Here is a 16,521-nt window from a genome sequence, read left to right on the forward strand (position 1 = left end):
TATGGGAGCATAACAAGAAGAAATCTACCTAAGAAAACAAAGTTTAAGTGGCTACAAGGTTGAGGTTCATAATATTATTAAATGCCAACTAAGGGCACTGAAGTTAGAGGTTTCTTCTGATCTAGGAAAAAATGTAATTGTTCAGGAAAAAGGAGATTATATCTATTACCAACATAAGTAATAATACATTTTCATGGGTATCTAAGCAAAAATGTTGCTCCCAGTGACAAAACTTTGCAGCGCATAGCAAGAAATAGTTAAATTTACTCAAGAGAGAAGGAAATTATGTCCGGATAAATCCAGATACATTTCCCATAAAAGAAAGCATCAGCTTTACGAAAGTAAAATTTCAAAACCATATTTAAATCTTGCTCGAAGACAAAAGAAACCAAAAGAGTCCGTCTTTCTTCAACCTCTTCGATAGAGCTCTCTAAAACAGCAGAGACATCCAGTGGTGAGTCCGAAATGAAAGGGCGGCCATTCCCCTCTCTTCTATGGGAGGGCAGAAAATAAAGGGGCAGGTTTTAAAAGCCCTACGCATGTAAATCCAGGAGGATTTACGCGTGTAGGGGGGTTACGCATGCCGGGCCTATTTTCAAAAGGCTCGGCAGCGGGAAAGCTAGCTGGTCTCCCCAAGGGCTCGGCGCGCGCAAGGTGCACTAGAGTGCACCCCCTTGTGCGCGCCAACTCCTGATTTTATAACATGCGCGCAGCTGCACGCGCATGTTATAAAATCGGGTGTACATTTGTGCACGCCAGGTAGCGCGCACAAATGTAGGCCGCGAGCGTACATTTTAAAATCTGCCCCAAAGTTTAGCAATAGGTGGACAAGTTTCATCAGGCAGTCCTAGGACTTCACTGAAGTATTTCTTCAAGGATTCTTTGACTAAAACCCCTGGTAATTTAGGAAAGCTAAGAAAACACAAGTTCAAATGCCTTGAGAAATTTTCAAGCTTTCAATTTTCTTATGAATGGCATTCTTATCCTGTATTAATGCGGCGTTTACACTTAAATATTTTGTACTTGCATTTCTACATTGGTCACCTTTGACTCAATCTCTTGGAAACTATGGGAGTGAGCCTCTCTAAGCTCTGAAACTCTTTTCACCAACAACCCAATGTCCAAGGCACAGCTGGAAATAGCAAAATCCACTAGGAATAAAACAGACCACAAAGTAGATTCTTTGTGGATTGTTTTATTCGGCAGGTCTTACCAAAGCTGGTGAAGAGAAACTCAGAGAAGAAGATCCATCTCGAGCTGCAGTGCCCCGTGGAAAGGTATCCAATTACAATATCTCTCCAAATCCTCCAAGGCAGCTGTTAACTGAAACAGCCAGGTCTGCTCCGCTGACGGCCCCTCCCACCATGGCAACAGTCGCGTCATTCTCCTGCGACGATCTCAGCGCCGCGCTATCAGAGGAGCCCAGCTGGGGTGGAGGAAGGCGTTCAGGAGGACTAAGAGAAACCTCCAGAGGGTCCACTGCTCCCTCAGTGGAAACCGCAATGGACAGCACTCCTAAATCCATCGACTGGCCGAAAACTAGTCCAGTGTGTGCTGGCTGGGGAGAGTTACAGGCTCCTCGGAGAATTAACTGGGCTTCCATTTATGCTTTGGAGGCATGAAAGAGGAGAAAAAAGCAGGTAAGGTAAGGAATGCCAGCAAACATGGAGCCTAGCAAGCCGCCATCTTGACTCCTTTTCCCCCCCATGCAACTAAATTTGTGTGTCTAAAATGTTACTTAGGGGCCTAAGCAATAAAATTTGGCATACACATTAAGGCGCTCATGTACACTGCAAAAATAGCAAGATATGCAGGAAGGTCCTACCATGTATATTAAAGAGGTCCAGAAAGATGTTAGCATGAAAAGTTTTGCAGGGCTGCACATGCAAACGAAGGGATGTCATAAGCACTTGAGAATTTAGTGTGTGCTTGGTAAATAACCTGGTATGATCACCCGCCATACTATGTACTGAGCACTCACTAACTGCTTTTTAATGCCTGCCTCAAACTACTATAAGCTTACTCCCATGAGTATTTTACTTATCAAGAGCAAGCTAAATAGAGTGATCATGCTAAACTGAACATGTTCTCGAGAGGGCTCCTTGACCTAGAATAATAATGAACTGTTTCTATAGCACTACTGGACATATGCAGTGCTATACAATGGTGATAAGTATTCAGGAACGATAAGCCCTGTCCCAAAGAACTTACAATCTAAGCAAATACCCGAGGCAATGGAGGGTGAAGTGACATGCCCAAGGATACAAGGAGTGTCAGTAGCAGGATTTGAACCCTGCCTTTCCTGGTTAACAGCCATTGCTCTAACCACCAGATCATACCTCCTCCCCTGAAAACAGGAGGCCCAAAAAATGATGGCCATGTACAGATGACACTGTGCAACTTTACCCATTCGTCCTTAAGGATGAATATGTTTGATCACACTTCTCTATGCTAAACAAAATACAGTTAACACATCCTTGCAGAGAGAATTCTTACATACATATATATATGTACTGCACATACATAGATTCATACTACAAATGTCTTCTCAAATAAAACAGTGACATAACAGAGAATCTTCAAGCACTGCGCCACACCTCCCAATATAGAAGGTAAAGAGGTTTCATTCTTGCAATATCAAATGGAAATACATACATATATACATACAGATGTGGAAACAGTGAAGCTCCAAGATATTGGCATCATTCTCAGGATCACTGCTATCCCTGCTGTGGTTAGTCTGGCCACTGAGCACTGTAGGCATTCAGAGGCTTCATCCTGAATAGCAGTGTTTGCAGGTGTGTAACAGCTATTAAGTTCACTTAGAGAATAGCCACTGCCATTAGCAATGGTTACATGGAACAGACTTAGTTTTTGGGTACTTGCCAGGTTCTTATGGCCTGGATTGGCCACTGTTGGAAACAGGATGCTGGGCTTGATGGACCCTTGGTCTGACCCAGTATGGCATTTTCTTATGTTCTTATGTTCTTATGTGTAGAGAAGGGCAGCCCCTCCTGCTGACCAGTTACAAAAGCAAGGGGGCTTCAGGGCAAGTGACTCGCCAGTGTTCTCCCCCAGCTCTTCCCCATCCCCCTCTCTAAAGTGAAAAGAAAGTTTATATAGGACATCAGCAAGACAAGGGAGATATGGAGGAGAGAGAGAATGATGAAAAGATGATGGCGATAGAGGAGACACATGAGCACTTTAAAAATAAATCCACCCTTCTTTACACAAGCAATACATTGGACAAAAGTCTTTGCTGTCATTAACACTGTTGTTGTGGGAGCACTAGGCAGCGATCCCGCTTCCGGAGAGAGTGCTGTGCCCTTGGACCACGACGTGACTGCAGAGAGGAGCTCCAGAGAAGCGCAGAGGCAGGTGAGACATATCCCAGCACAGGCAGAAGGTTTATTTATTTATTTAAAATTTTTTCTATACCATCGTTAAGTTATATACCATCACAACAGTTTACAGGAAGGCATATATAGAAATTTGGGAACTGTATATGTTAATACTATCTATAAGAAGTGCCATTAAAGTCCGGTAACATAGTTTCATAATAAAGACTATTTGCTGAATGTTATAAATCTTGTCCTTTTCCTACATGTATCAGTATTAATTACATGTATAACTCTATTGCATTGTATATTTTTATGTTAAAGGTGAAATAAAATAATAAAATACCACAAATTGAGCTAAGTGCTGTATGCTGATGTTTTGCTGCCTGCTTTCATTATCCCACTATTCTCCGTTCTCTTTGTAAAATGCTTGTTTAAAAAGCCAGGTTTTTAAACTCTTTTTGAAAAGTTTGAAATCTCTCTGTAGTCTAAGACCAGGGACTCGGGACCCCACCGAACCCGACGCATCAGTAGAGACCCAACAACACAATGCTGGTCTCTGGGGTACCCCTCCAGCCACTCGATAGCCCTTTCGGATCTGCCGTACGGGAACGGCAAATGTGCAAGGACGGACAGAGGTCGAGGGCAGATGATGGAACTGGAACAAGACTTGAAGACAAGATGAGACTTGAAGACTGAAGACGATGATCAGACGATACTTGAAGATGAGGTCAGACGATATTGGATAAGGATGAGGAAAGGCTGAAGAGAAGAACATCAAGGACACTGATGAAGACACTTGCTGAGTGAAAAGACATCAGAAGAGTAAAAACTCAGTATGAAGGTATCCGGTCGAAGCTCATAGCAGCAACCATCCTGGACTGAGCTTCGGGGACCCAGCGTGATCGGCGCAGGCCAACCTGAAGAAGCGACGGTTTTAGACCCAGCGCGGAAGACGAATCAGAAGGTCAAGACCGAAGTTGAAGAGAGGACGGCCCACTAAGAGGTAGATCCGGAACCAAGACATCCAAGAAGAAGGCTACCCTGACGAGGGAGCCAAAGAGTCTGAAGGCTTCATTGACGAAGGAGCCAAAAGGGTCTGAACGCTTAGCAGAGAAAGAACTGAAGACGAAGATGTCAAAGGGATCTGAAGACGAAGACAACTTGACATGAAGACGTCTGGAACATCAGGACATCTGGACTTCAACCCCCAGGACATTCAGTCAAGAGCATCACGAAAGTGTCGAGAGAACTGGAGAATGAGACATCTGGACTTCGGACCCCCAGGTCACTCAACCAAGAGCATCGATGAGGCTCCGAGAGGCAGAACAACTGGATGATGGACTTCAAGAGAGACAGGATATTAGAAGGTGAGGATATCAGGAGGGTCGGACGACGAAGACATCTAAAAGACAAGGACTTAGGATCCGGCGAGAGACCAAACATGGAACGAAGATGCAGACGAAGGATCAGGAACGACAAAGGAAGACAAGGGAATTCCCACGAAGAACAGAGTGCCTTGAAGAAGCAGAGCTGGACATCAGGAACTCCTGAACCGAAGAGCTGGAACGGAGGATCCGGGAGCAGTCCGACTCCATGACTGACTCCTTGCGAAGGCGAAGAGGAAATGAAGGCTGAGCCCTTTTGTAGGGCTGAAGAGGAACACCCAAGATGACATCATGAGGAGGGGCCAGGAGAACTGGCCCTTTAAATCTGGAGAGGAGGCACGGCCCACGCCTAAGGAGGCAGGACCAGGGACAGCAGCCATGCTGTGAGGAAGAGGCAGGCCCGAGGTGGCTTTTGCCACAGGAGAAAGCTGGGGGCGGCTCCAGCTGCGTGAAGCACCAGCGGCGGCCTCTGGGCCACAAAGAGGAGCTCCAGAGTGGCTCATCGGCCGTAAGAAGAGGAAACTGAAGGCGGCTCCTGCTGCAGAGGACGGTGCTGATATCGGCGGCTCCCAGCCGCGAAGCAGAATGATGGCGACGGTTCCAGTCCACAAGGGAAGCTCTAGGGCGGCCTAGCTGCAAAGAGAAAGTCAGCTGCGGCTTCCTTCCGCCACAGTGGGGGGAGAGCGTAGGCAGCTTCCAGGCAGCATGGAGGCATGGCGGCAAGGCCCGCCGTGCAGGACCGGAGCGTGGGCGGTCTCCAGACCACAGGAAACACCGACGGACAGATTCAGGAGCTGGTTGGCAGAAGAAAGAGGTGAGAGGCTGCTTGTGGACTTGTCTCACAAGCAGAATCGTAACAATTGTTACAATGGCCAAAGACCACTGTAGGCATTTAGAAGCTTAAGACTGAAAAGCAGTCAATCTCAAAAGCTTTTTGAGCTCACCATTTGTTTTGGTTTGAGTGCAGAGCTTGCAGCAGTAGCAGACTGTGCGGTGCTGACATTTTAGTTCCTACACTACAGGGTAGTTGTAGAAGGGGATATAGTCAATGTTGGTGCCCTTCTGCATAAGGGCAGTCAGTTTCCTTCCTAGGTATCCATCCCCCTTTGCATGCTACCTTCTGGCCCCAAACTGCTGAAAAAATGCTCACTATTTTTAGTCTAAAAGAACTTGCTGTTCTGGTTTGCCAAATACCACTCATGACTGCATTTATTTATTTATTTTTTATATATACCGACATTCGATTTCAATCGAGATATTGACATTCAGGTACTGTACGTATTTCCCTATCCCCAGAGGGCTTACAATCCAAGTTTTGTACCTGAGGCAATGGAGGGTAAAGTGACTTACCCAAGGTCACAAGGAGCGACAGTAGGACTCGAACCCTGGTTTCCTGGTTCATAGTCCACTGCTCTAACCACTAGGCTATTCCTCGGGTTAGAAGGACATAATGGAAGATTGTTTCCATTCTCTTAAACTATGTAAAGTTAGAGAAAATAAGAGTGGCAAGGATGGCAGCTGCTAAATAATCTATCAGCCAAAATCCATCCAGGAGATAATAAATAATGAAATTATGGCAAGAATAGTTGTATTCTATTAAACACGGGGTATGAGGTTAAAGTGATTAGAACACAGGATGGGGCATCTGAACGCCTCGATTCTTGTCCTCTCTCTTCCTCTCACTGTGATCTTCGGCAAGAGCCTTTTATTTCTTGCATGCACTTCCACCCAAGCATACGTGGGTAACTGTTATAGGACCGTGGGGTTGGAGAGGGCAGAGAAGGAGAGATGGGGAGATGGAGGTCTGCGCGGGCACAGAGTTGGGGATGGAGCTCTGGGAGGAGGGGAGAAAGGGTGAGATGGAAGGTGGAAGCAAAGAGCTGAACAACTGCGAGTGTACGTACTCAGGTTTCTGAAGTGCTATGACTGCAAAAGGGGCCTGGCCATCCTGACTGCTACACGGGTGCTTGCAAGGTGCATGGGCACTTTCACCCGGCAGGCTCTGCGCCAGGTCTCAAAAAGTAAAGCTCCCACGGAGATCTGCTCCTACTCTTCTCTGCGGAGGCTTTTTTTCCCCCCTGCAAACTGCCACGGTGTTGTTACCTCCCCGACCCCTGCCTCTGGGCCCACCCACTTTTCCCACACGAAAAAGAGTTCAGGTGTTTTTACCGCCTACAGGGCGGGTAATTTTCAGACAGCTTCTCCTCTGCCTTTCCCAGGAAAAGTAACACTTCTCGTTATTGCCATTACCTCTACTCTGTGTTAACAACAACAACAACAGTAATCAGGGCTTAATTTCCGGGGCAACGGCCCAGTACGCAGCTCCGGCACTTCTTTTAAGATCCAAGAGGAGCAGGGGTGATCCGCTCTAGCTTCTTCCTTCCAGGCAGAGAAGGAGAGAGAGTGAGCCGGAGCAGACAGACCGTAATTCGGTTCCTCTCCTCCTGCTCTACAGGGGAAGGCCCGTTACCGAAGCAGAAACTTCACAACGAAAAACAGCCACAAAAAGGGATTGAATCAGCACAAGTTTGAAACTTAAGAGCGGTAGTGCCAGTCATCAAGGCCTTGATTGGCACCACAGCTCACGTGTTTCAGACTGCTGCTGTTCCTCAGGGCTTAATTTCCGGTGGAACAATCCAGCCTGGCGTTCTGCCACCTTTTTGTTGGGACCCAAGGAAGTGTAAATCAGTTCTGCCTCTCCTGCAGAAATGGAGCAGAGCTGCCAATGTAAATCAGTTCTAACTTTCCTGAAGAACAGAGCATGACACAGATCATTTCTGGCTGCCCAGAGCCCAGAGGAAGCAGGACAGGGCAGCGTGTGGTGCAGCTGCTGACCACCAGACCACCATAACCACAGGGCCTTGGTTTTTTTTGTGCAATTACCTGGCACAATTGAGAAGGCCATGAGGCATAATGGCCAAGGTTGAAGAGACATAAGGTGAATGCCTGTTAGCCCCACTGCTTCTGCCACTACTGGATGGGGCAGATTCCTGGCCAGGTTGCTGCTTACTGTACTGGCTTCCCAGGCTCCTACCCCCCATCTCTGCCACTGGTGGGCACACTAGGGGAGAGGGAAGGGGCAAGACAGTAAGTGAAGGGATGGTGGAGGAGAAGTGAATAAAGGGATTGGAGAGAAGCAGAGTGAGAGGAGAGGGAGGGCAAGAGTGAGTGAGTGGATGTGGGGGGCAAGAGTGAGTTCAGAAAGAAGGACGAGTGAGGGGATGTGGAAGGGGCAAAAGAGTGAGTGAAGGTATTGGAGAGGCTGTGGGTAGTGCATGGGGGAAATGTATTCGAGAGGATCACATTTTTTGTGCGGTGTGACAGAGGGGATTGGAGGGACTATGAGGAGGGCAGTCTGTGAGTGAAGCGATTGGAGAGGGCAGGGAAAGAGTGAATGAGGGAACAGAATAGGAGGGTATGTGGTGGGGGAGGGAAAAAGGAGCGAGCAAGGAGAGCATGTGGTGTTGATCCCTTTCTGCCTCACCTGAGGAGGTAAAGAGCTGGATGCACTTTTGAATTCCTATCTGAGGAGAGTGGCTGGTGCAGCTGATTTTGGCTTGAAGAGGAGGTCTGTGCAGCTGCCTTACTGAGCAAGGAGGAGAGTTGTAGGAGAGGATACTTTTCCAGCGAGGGGGAATTTTGTCCATTGGGGGGGGGGGGGCTCAAAGACCACCCAGGACTGAGGTGAGACTTAGGGGCTGTAAGACCACCGGAGGGTTGGGGGGGGGGGGGGGGGAGAAGGCGCTTGAGATGGAGAACCAGGATGACCAGAGCAGAGAGGAGGAGGATAGAGAGAGACAGGTCCCATTTTCTCTACCCTCCTCCTTACCTCAGTGATTCCCAAAACTCTCCATTTGTCCTTCACCCACCAGTGCTTAGTGAACTCTAGTAAGCGAGGAGTGACTAGAGGGTCAGCACTGGAGGGAGCTAGGGACGAACGATCACTGGGATAAGTAGGAGGAGGAGGAATGATTTTGCATGCATGAGTAGGGGAGTGTGCACGTTTAGGGAAGAGTTCACACCCAGCCCTGGCCCCTCCCCCTCACACAGGTCACACTCCCAGCCCACTATTGCTGCCTCTCCCCCCCCCAGTTCCACTTCCTTTTTGTCTACAAATTAAGCCTTGATAAAAGTAATAATATCTTTATTTCTTACATATTTTGAGATCTCCAGCATGGTACTGAGGGTTGAGGTAGTCCGGCTCATTAGAAAAAAACAAAACAAAACAGGGCAAAACGGCAGGACTGGCCCAGCTGAAATATAGGTGCAACTGCTGCTAATTAGTCACTGTCTCAATAGATAAAGCAAATGCTGCCATAAGAACAGCGAGACAAACGAAATGAAGAGGCACAGCATTTGGAGAAATAAAACATCAAGACAGTTAAGTCTTTAGTTGGCAGCTGGAGATAATGGCTCTTGACAGTGCAACGTTGATCTCAAGCGTGCAATAATAACCCTCTCACCCTTCCACAGTGGATGCAATAACGAACTTGCTGTCACCAGACGGACTTCTAGGTCATAATTTTACAATGGAAGATTGATTTTTTTCCCCCCCCCACTGAAGTACTAAACAATTGTATGTACCAGCATTTCTTCTCCTCCAGTGAATGACCTACGAATCGACATTAGTCAAGGATAATTGTGCATCGGTGTCATACTGACTAATTTCATGGACAAAACGGTCCTAAGACATTGTGTGCAGGAAGAATCTGAGAAAGCCACTTTTCTTTACAGTGTTCGAAGTCCGGGCATTATTTGAAGCATCTGTTTTCCTGATCCCTAAATATCCCATCCTTTTAGCCTACGAAACCATGTCTATCAAACTTTCTTAACTTTAAAAAGAAAGCTTTAACTTGGCAGGAGCGATGAGGCAGAAGGGACTGGATAACAGAAAGCAACTGATTCCATTCTATGCGACTTTGAAAAGTTTAGAATTGCTGATTTTAAAAAAAATAAAAATGAATTTATGCCATACTGCATGTCTAAGCATCTGGTGTAAATAGGCAGCCAAATACTAACCCAGCTGCCAGAATAATTTGTGTCTCTTACCATGGCCAAAGGGATGATTCCCATGAGCTCCTTCTGGCTGATGTAGATCTTAGAGATTTGTAGGTCAGATGATTTCTCTTCTGGGTATTCAGCCTGCCATGTGATTATGTGGGTGCCCGACAAATCACTTACATCGTCAATTTCAAAGTCAATCTGAAAAATCTCGTACGAGGACCCAGCCGCACTAGAAGGAAAAGGAAAGACATTTTTACCTGACTGCTAACCAGACCTTTTTAGAATCCTTATCAGAACATAAAATCAAACTATATGTAAGCCACATATAGGGAAATTACTGGTGTGAAGGAGCTGAAGATCAGAGAAAAAAACAAAGAGCCATACACCTAGTTTAAAAAAAAATATGCGATCAGTCCAGTCCAGTAGAGAAAGTTAGCTATAATGGATCTTTTGCCTACAGTTTTCAAAACAAAGCATTCTAAAGAGTTATGTTTGTGAAAGAGGATGTTTTGAAGGAATAAATACCTTGAGGTCAATAATCAAAAGATTTATCCAGAAAACTTTTAAACTAATACAGACAAAACGCAAGATTTGAATATTTCCCCCTCCTGCCCAGCCACGTATTGTCCAGGCAAGGCATTGCTCACACAAAATGTACCCAGGTAGAAGGACACTGTTAGCCCAGGTTTGGCCGCGCGTTTTCGACGCGCTAGCTTTACCCCTTATACAGGAAACAAAAACACGCGACCAACCCTCCCGAAACTAATAGCCCCGCAACATGCAAATGCATGTTGATGGCCCTATTAGTTATTCCCGCGCGATTCAGAAAGCAAAATGTGCAGCAAAGCTGCACATTTTACTTTCAAAAATTAACGCCTACCCAAAGGCAGGCGTTAATTTCTTCCAGTACCGGGGAACTGTACAGAAAAGCAGAAAAAACTGCTTTTCTGTACACCCCCAAAATTTTAAAAAAATTTAAAATTGGCCCGTGGGTCGGAAGAGGGACGCTCAATTATGCCGGCGTCCATTTTCTGAACCCGTGGCTGTCAGCGGATTTGAGAACCGATGCCGGTAAAATTGAGCGTCCGCTGTCAAACCCGCTGACAGCCGCCGCTCCTGTCAAAAAGGAAGTGCTAGGGACGCGCTAGTGTCCCTAGTGCCTCCTTTTACCACGGGCCCTAATTTGCAAAGGCCGCCCTCCTGAATTGCGCGCCCAGGAGAGTGGCCTGTGCGCGCGCCGGGAAAGCGGGCGCTCTCCGGCTCTCCCGTGCATTTTTCTGTATCGGCCTGAAAGTTAGCTAGATAAGTCTGCTCAGACAAAATACCTGTCCTGAAGTTATCTGGGTAAATTTATCTAGGTATATTCAGTGGAACACTTGTCTGGGCAAGTTCCACTGAATATCTGGCTAATATTTTATGGCTAAGCATATCCCAGATAACTTTCCTGCTTAATAGAGACCTCATCCTCTTTTTCATTAAAAAACTGTGAAAAAGTCAAACTTCAATGAGACGGATTTCAGCCTGAAAAATATTAACATTTTTGCATTTGTCCTTCCTATTTCTTGGGGAAGATTTGTTGGCATTTTCCCAATAGATCAGGGAACAATCTGAATCAGATTTGATGAAGAAAATCCAAAGTGATTCCACCAATCCAATGGAATCCACTTTTGATTTCTCGGAGAGCCAAAGTGAGGGTTTCTCTTTTGGGAGAGGCAGAGAGATTGAAATCACTTCCAATATTTCTTTGAAAAAGTCCATCCCAACAATAGTGGAGAACTTCAGAATTTTTATGGCTTCGGCAACTTTTTTGAAAACCTGTTTGTTAGAGAGATGTGCGAACTTCTTGAAAACAATTTGTTAAAATGATTTTGATGAGTATATTTACTTAATCACCAAAGTTTTATAAAATTATGGGGCCCATATTCAGCCGCTGAGCAGCTAAAGTTATCCAGATACACCTATCCGGCTAACTTAATATTCCCAGCTATCTTAAAAGTTAGCCACATAGGTATATCCGGTTAACTTTAGACCTGCCTACTGCATGGCCAGAGTTAGCTGGTTAGGTTCATCGGCTAATTCTGCAATTATATAAATATATATCTTTGAAAAGAATGGAAACAGTGGATACAAATATATCCCATGCACATTCATTGCAGATTCCTGAAAACAAGACCTGCTTGGGGCTTTTGAAAGCTGGCACTACTCACTGCTGTAACGATTCCATCTCTCTCACCCTTTTTGTCCCTGTGAATATCTAAATGCAAAGCCAGTGAAGAAAGTAAAGAATGATGAGACATTCCCAATGGATAGGGGGCTCTCTCAGGTTATTAATGCTCTCTTACTGGTTTGTTCTGAGCAAGGGCCTCCAGCAGATCTGGTTTTCAGGATATCCCCAATTAGCATTCATCAGATGGGTTTGCATGCATATGATCTAAAAGCAAGTCTAATCTGCACAGCTTTCAGATCCCTGAGAAGCAGAGTTGAGAACCTATGCTCCATTACCTTATTACCTCTTATCTTAGGTGATTTGTGTGATGGCCTGAAACTTAATACTCAATTGAGTCATTCCAACCCTGATGGAGTAAGGCACCAGTGGTTCCATTTTTCCCAGTATCAGCTCATCTAAATTCTTCACTTACCTTCCCTCCCGCTGCTGCTGCTCACTGAAAGATATTTCAGACGTTTTAAACATTCAGACGTCTAACCCAATGGAAACAAATAGGAATATGGCTGAAGCTCTGCATTATCTGGCGGTATGCTGAAAACACTCCCACAGGCTTTTTTCCCTTAAATGTCAAGATGAAAAGCGAAATCTGCTAATCACGATGAAATTTTATTACAGGAACGAAATATGCTTGGTGAAAGCATAAGTGAGTGGAAGAGTCTGTAATTATGTGCATTAAACTGAAAATTATAGCACAAAGATAATTTTTATAATGATTATGGCATTACAATTCCAGCAATAGTTGGTTATTAGCTGATCTCCAGAACTTGGCCGCATAAATGCATTCTGTACAAATGTGTTATGACTTGCTTAGTCCTGCCGGGAAGAGTGACACACAAAGTAGGATTCAGTAGATGCTTACTGGTCGCTCAAGAGAAAAATAAAAAACCCAAACATTTATTTTCCCTCTTTCTTAAAGGGGGGATAAAGAGACGGTAAAAGCCAGAAAGATGCTTGGCTGCAGGGGGAGAGGAATGGTCCCTGTATAGGTCCCTGGGGCAACCTCACTTGGAATACTGCAGGATGGAGTATGGCCAGAGGGAGGCTACTAAAATGGTCAGTGGTCTTTATTCTGAAGCACATGGGGACAGACAAAGATCTAAACATGTATACCCTAGGGGAAAGGCAAGATAGGGGAGATATGATAGAGACATTCAAATACTCACAGGTTTCCATGCACAGGAGGTGAGCCTTTTTCAATGGACAGGAGACTCTAGATCGAGAGGTCATGTGATAAGGTTGAAAGGGGGTAGACTCAGGAGTAATCTTAGGAAATATTTCTTTACAGAGAAGGTGGTGGATGTGTGGAAAGGTCTCCCAGTGGAGGTGATGGAGACAAAAACAGTATCTGAATTCAAGAAAGCCTGGGATAAATACAGGAGAAGGAAGTGATGCTGAATTAATTGGATGGATGAGCAGACTGGACGAGCCATATGGTCTTTTTCTGACATCATGTTTCTAAGTTACAAACTCATATCTGGCTTACATTTTTTAGTAGGAATGTGTGCTTCTTTAAAAATGAATGACTTTTCAGAACAAAAAAGTCTTTCAGTTCATTCTGAATGAAATGAACCAAAAATAAATGTAGCTGAAAATATCCACAAATTTTCAGATTTTTAATTCACTTCCCCCAAATAATATTAAAAAAAGAGGTCTCCTAGGGCCTTCCATCTGTTCCTCAGGTCCCAGGGCTTCAGTCATGCCAATTAACCAGGGCCTCACCAGGTCCCCCCCAACCCACAATGTCAATAAGCTGGGGCTGGATCCTACCCAGCTAAGCTGAGTCAAATCCGGCTGAAGCCTCCCCAGTCTCTTCTGACCCTTCCCACAAATAAGCCAGGACCAGGGACCTCCCTGGTCCCTACTTACTTCGTCTGTGGGGAAGGGGGCATGTCAAGAGTTGATCCCAAGTCACTTCTGTCTCCCTGGCATCCCTTTTAAAAAAATGGTGCTGGCCAGCCCTGAGGCTGGTGCCATTTGGTGCTGGTCTCAGGGCTGGCGGGTGCCATATTTAAAGGGAAGCCAGCAGAACAGGAGCTCCTGGAGGTCGCTCCTGACACTTCCTTTGCTGAAGATCACAGCTGAAGGTATAAGTGGAGGTCAGGGAGGTCCCCAGCCGCAACTTATTTGCAAGAGGGCTGGGGGGTGGGAAGGTCAGAGGAACCTGGAAAGACTCCAGCTGGGCAAGGTTCAACACAGGTGAATAGAGATCAGCCCCAGCTTATTGGCATTGGGGGATGGAGGGAGGAGATCCGAGACCTGAGGCTTTAGCAGAGTCAGCAAGGGAAGCCCTGTTATGCTGCTTTTTTTTTTTTTTAATTTGTAGGTGGTAGATATATATATTTTTTTTTTGATTTGGCAAATAAACTGAACTGAAACAAACATTAAATGAAGCCCCCTCCCCTCCCCCCCACCTCCCGAACTGAAAAAATGAAACAAAACAAACATTTTGTTTGCGCACAATTTAGGCTCCTCCTCCTCTAAATTTATTGGCACCATCTAGATAATTTATACACCAAACCAAACTTATTTACGTGCCTAATTGTAAACTGTTGTGATGGTGCATTACTAAACGACGGTATAGAAAAGTTTTTAAATAAATAAAAATACGTTTTTAAATAAAAATAAACAAAGGGGAACGAGAAATCCATTATCTGCAGAGGGTGGGAAGATAAGTTAGGAAAGTATTTAAAGCAGTATCTCAGCTTAGCTGACTCCCATGGAAGAGAAAATCAAAACCAGATAAGGTGACCCATAATACCAGTCTTGACGGGCTTCTGACAGTTAACGCTCCCTTCAGATTTGGGCCTAACCAAAGGAGCCTAACTCCTGAAAACCAGATAAAGAGAGGGCAATTTTCAAAGTCATTTCCGTGGGGGTGGGGGTATAACTGTGCTTTAACCTGTGGAAGTGGCCTTTGAGAAAACTACCCCTCCTCTATGTGGGCAAACGTACTCATGTAGGGCCTGCGTGCGGGTAAGTTTGTCCACAGTGAACAGCGGCATTCCTTGCGGTAGGGCTGTGGAGGAATTCTCGCACGCATGCATACTTTTCCTCCCCCCCCCCCCCCCCCCCCCCCCCCCCACTATCTGCACAAATTAGCATGTATAAAAGTGTGCGGGCAATTTTTCGGGGTAATTTTCAAAATGAACTTACCAGCATATTTTGAAAGCCTGCTCCAGATTCCTCAGGGAAATGACTTATTTCCACACCTTGGACTAAAACCACCACCCTAGTAGCTTAAGCTAAAGTAAAATATCACTGGTCTATCAATAAATACGAAAAGACTTCTAGGTCTTTACTCCCTAAGCATTTTTTATGGACGTCTGGTTAATTATATCCTGGCAGGCTTATTGGCCCAGTTCAGATTTTATCCGAGCAGCAGAGCTCTGATAAGAATAAGCAGGAGCCACAGGAGAAAATAGAATAAGATTCTTCTGTGCAGTAGCACAAAACTACAGGTAACTTCTTAAAACTATTTCATTTTTCCCAGTGGGTGAATATCACTATACTATGTATTGCACAGTACAAAAATGCCCGACTAGTTCAACCTGTCTAACTTTCTGACCAAATGAAATGACTGCTTTTACTATAAACCAGAGGCCCTACATCCTTTTCATGTCCTTACCTTGGAGTCAATCAACTCTGCTGCATGCACTTTCATCAGTCTGCCTTTCACGGGAAAAGATAAAACCAGACCCACCAAAAACAAAACATAAGAAATGCAACACAAGAGCACCAAGCTTCTAAGGTGCAATTAGGAGCAGTATCCTTAAGGGTGCGGGCAAAAGATGTTGGGGAATTTTTTATCTGTGGAATCTGCATCAGCTTTCAAGGAGAGAGCATGTGATATGTTCCCTTTCAGAAAGCATGTTAGTTTTGATGAATCACATTTCTTACATTTGTAAATCAAAGCAATGTACATATAAAAACATGTTTAAATGTATTACATATAAAATCCAAACACCACACAGGAGGCACTAGCAACACTCCAAAAATTATCCACACAAACGAGAAGGGAGGTGCAAATAATATGTACACAGTCCACAATTTTTGTAGAAAATGAAGAATAACTTCTTTTAATTTTTCATCAATTCAATACGGCTCAACCAAAGGGGGACCTCGTTGAGAACTGGATTATACTACAATGAGCTTTGGTTGAGCCGTATTGATGAAAAATTTAAAAAAGTTATTCTTCATTTTCTACAAAAACTGTGGACTGTGTACATATTATTTGCACCTCCCTTCTCGTTTGTGTGTAAAAGTATTACATAAACATAAAATAAAAAATAACCATATAAAACAAAAATAATAAAAAACAAATCCATGAAAGGGAACTAATGCTTAAAATCATCGTTCAATTAAACCTCTAACAGAGACTAAGAGCCAGAAAAGAAAACATTTCTCTCCAGTATGTTGAATTCTGATCATCTTCAATGAAGCGAGAGCCAATAATTCTGCATACTTTATCTTTAAAGCTTTCAACGTTTGCACCTGCTTTTCACCAAAGGTGACATTGCTAGGAAAATAATGCATTTAGACCAGAAAACACAATTTATGTGAATTA

The 16,521-nt window shown here is 44.7% G+C and overlaps 1 protein-coding gene across 1 annotated transcript in view; it reads right to left on the minus strand.

The window, feature by feature from the left end:
• TMEM132D (transmembrane protein 132D) overlaps positions 1 to 16,521 on the minus strand; it is a 367,716-nt gene that overhangs the window by 155,332 nt on the left and 195,863 nt on the right. The window contains exon 4 of the mRNA XM_029571352.1: positions 9,776 to 9,959. Within this exon, the coding sequence (XP_029427212.1) occupies positions 9,776 to 9,959 (184 nt within the window). The remainder of the gene's footprint in view (positions 1 to 9,775; positions 9,960 to 16,521) is intronic.

The sequence above is a fragment of the Rhinatrema bivittatum genome, chromosome 11, assembly GCF_901001135.1.
Source record: "Rhinatrema bivittatum chromosome 11, aRhiBiv1.1, whole genome shotgun sequence".
NCBI lineage: Eukaryota > Metazoa > Chordata > Amphibia > Gymnophiona > Rhinatrematidae > Rhinatrema > Rhinatrema bivittatum.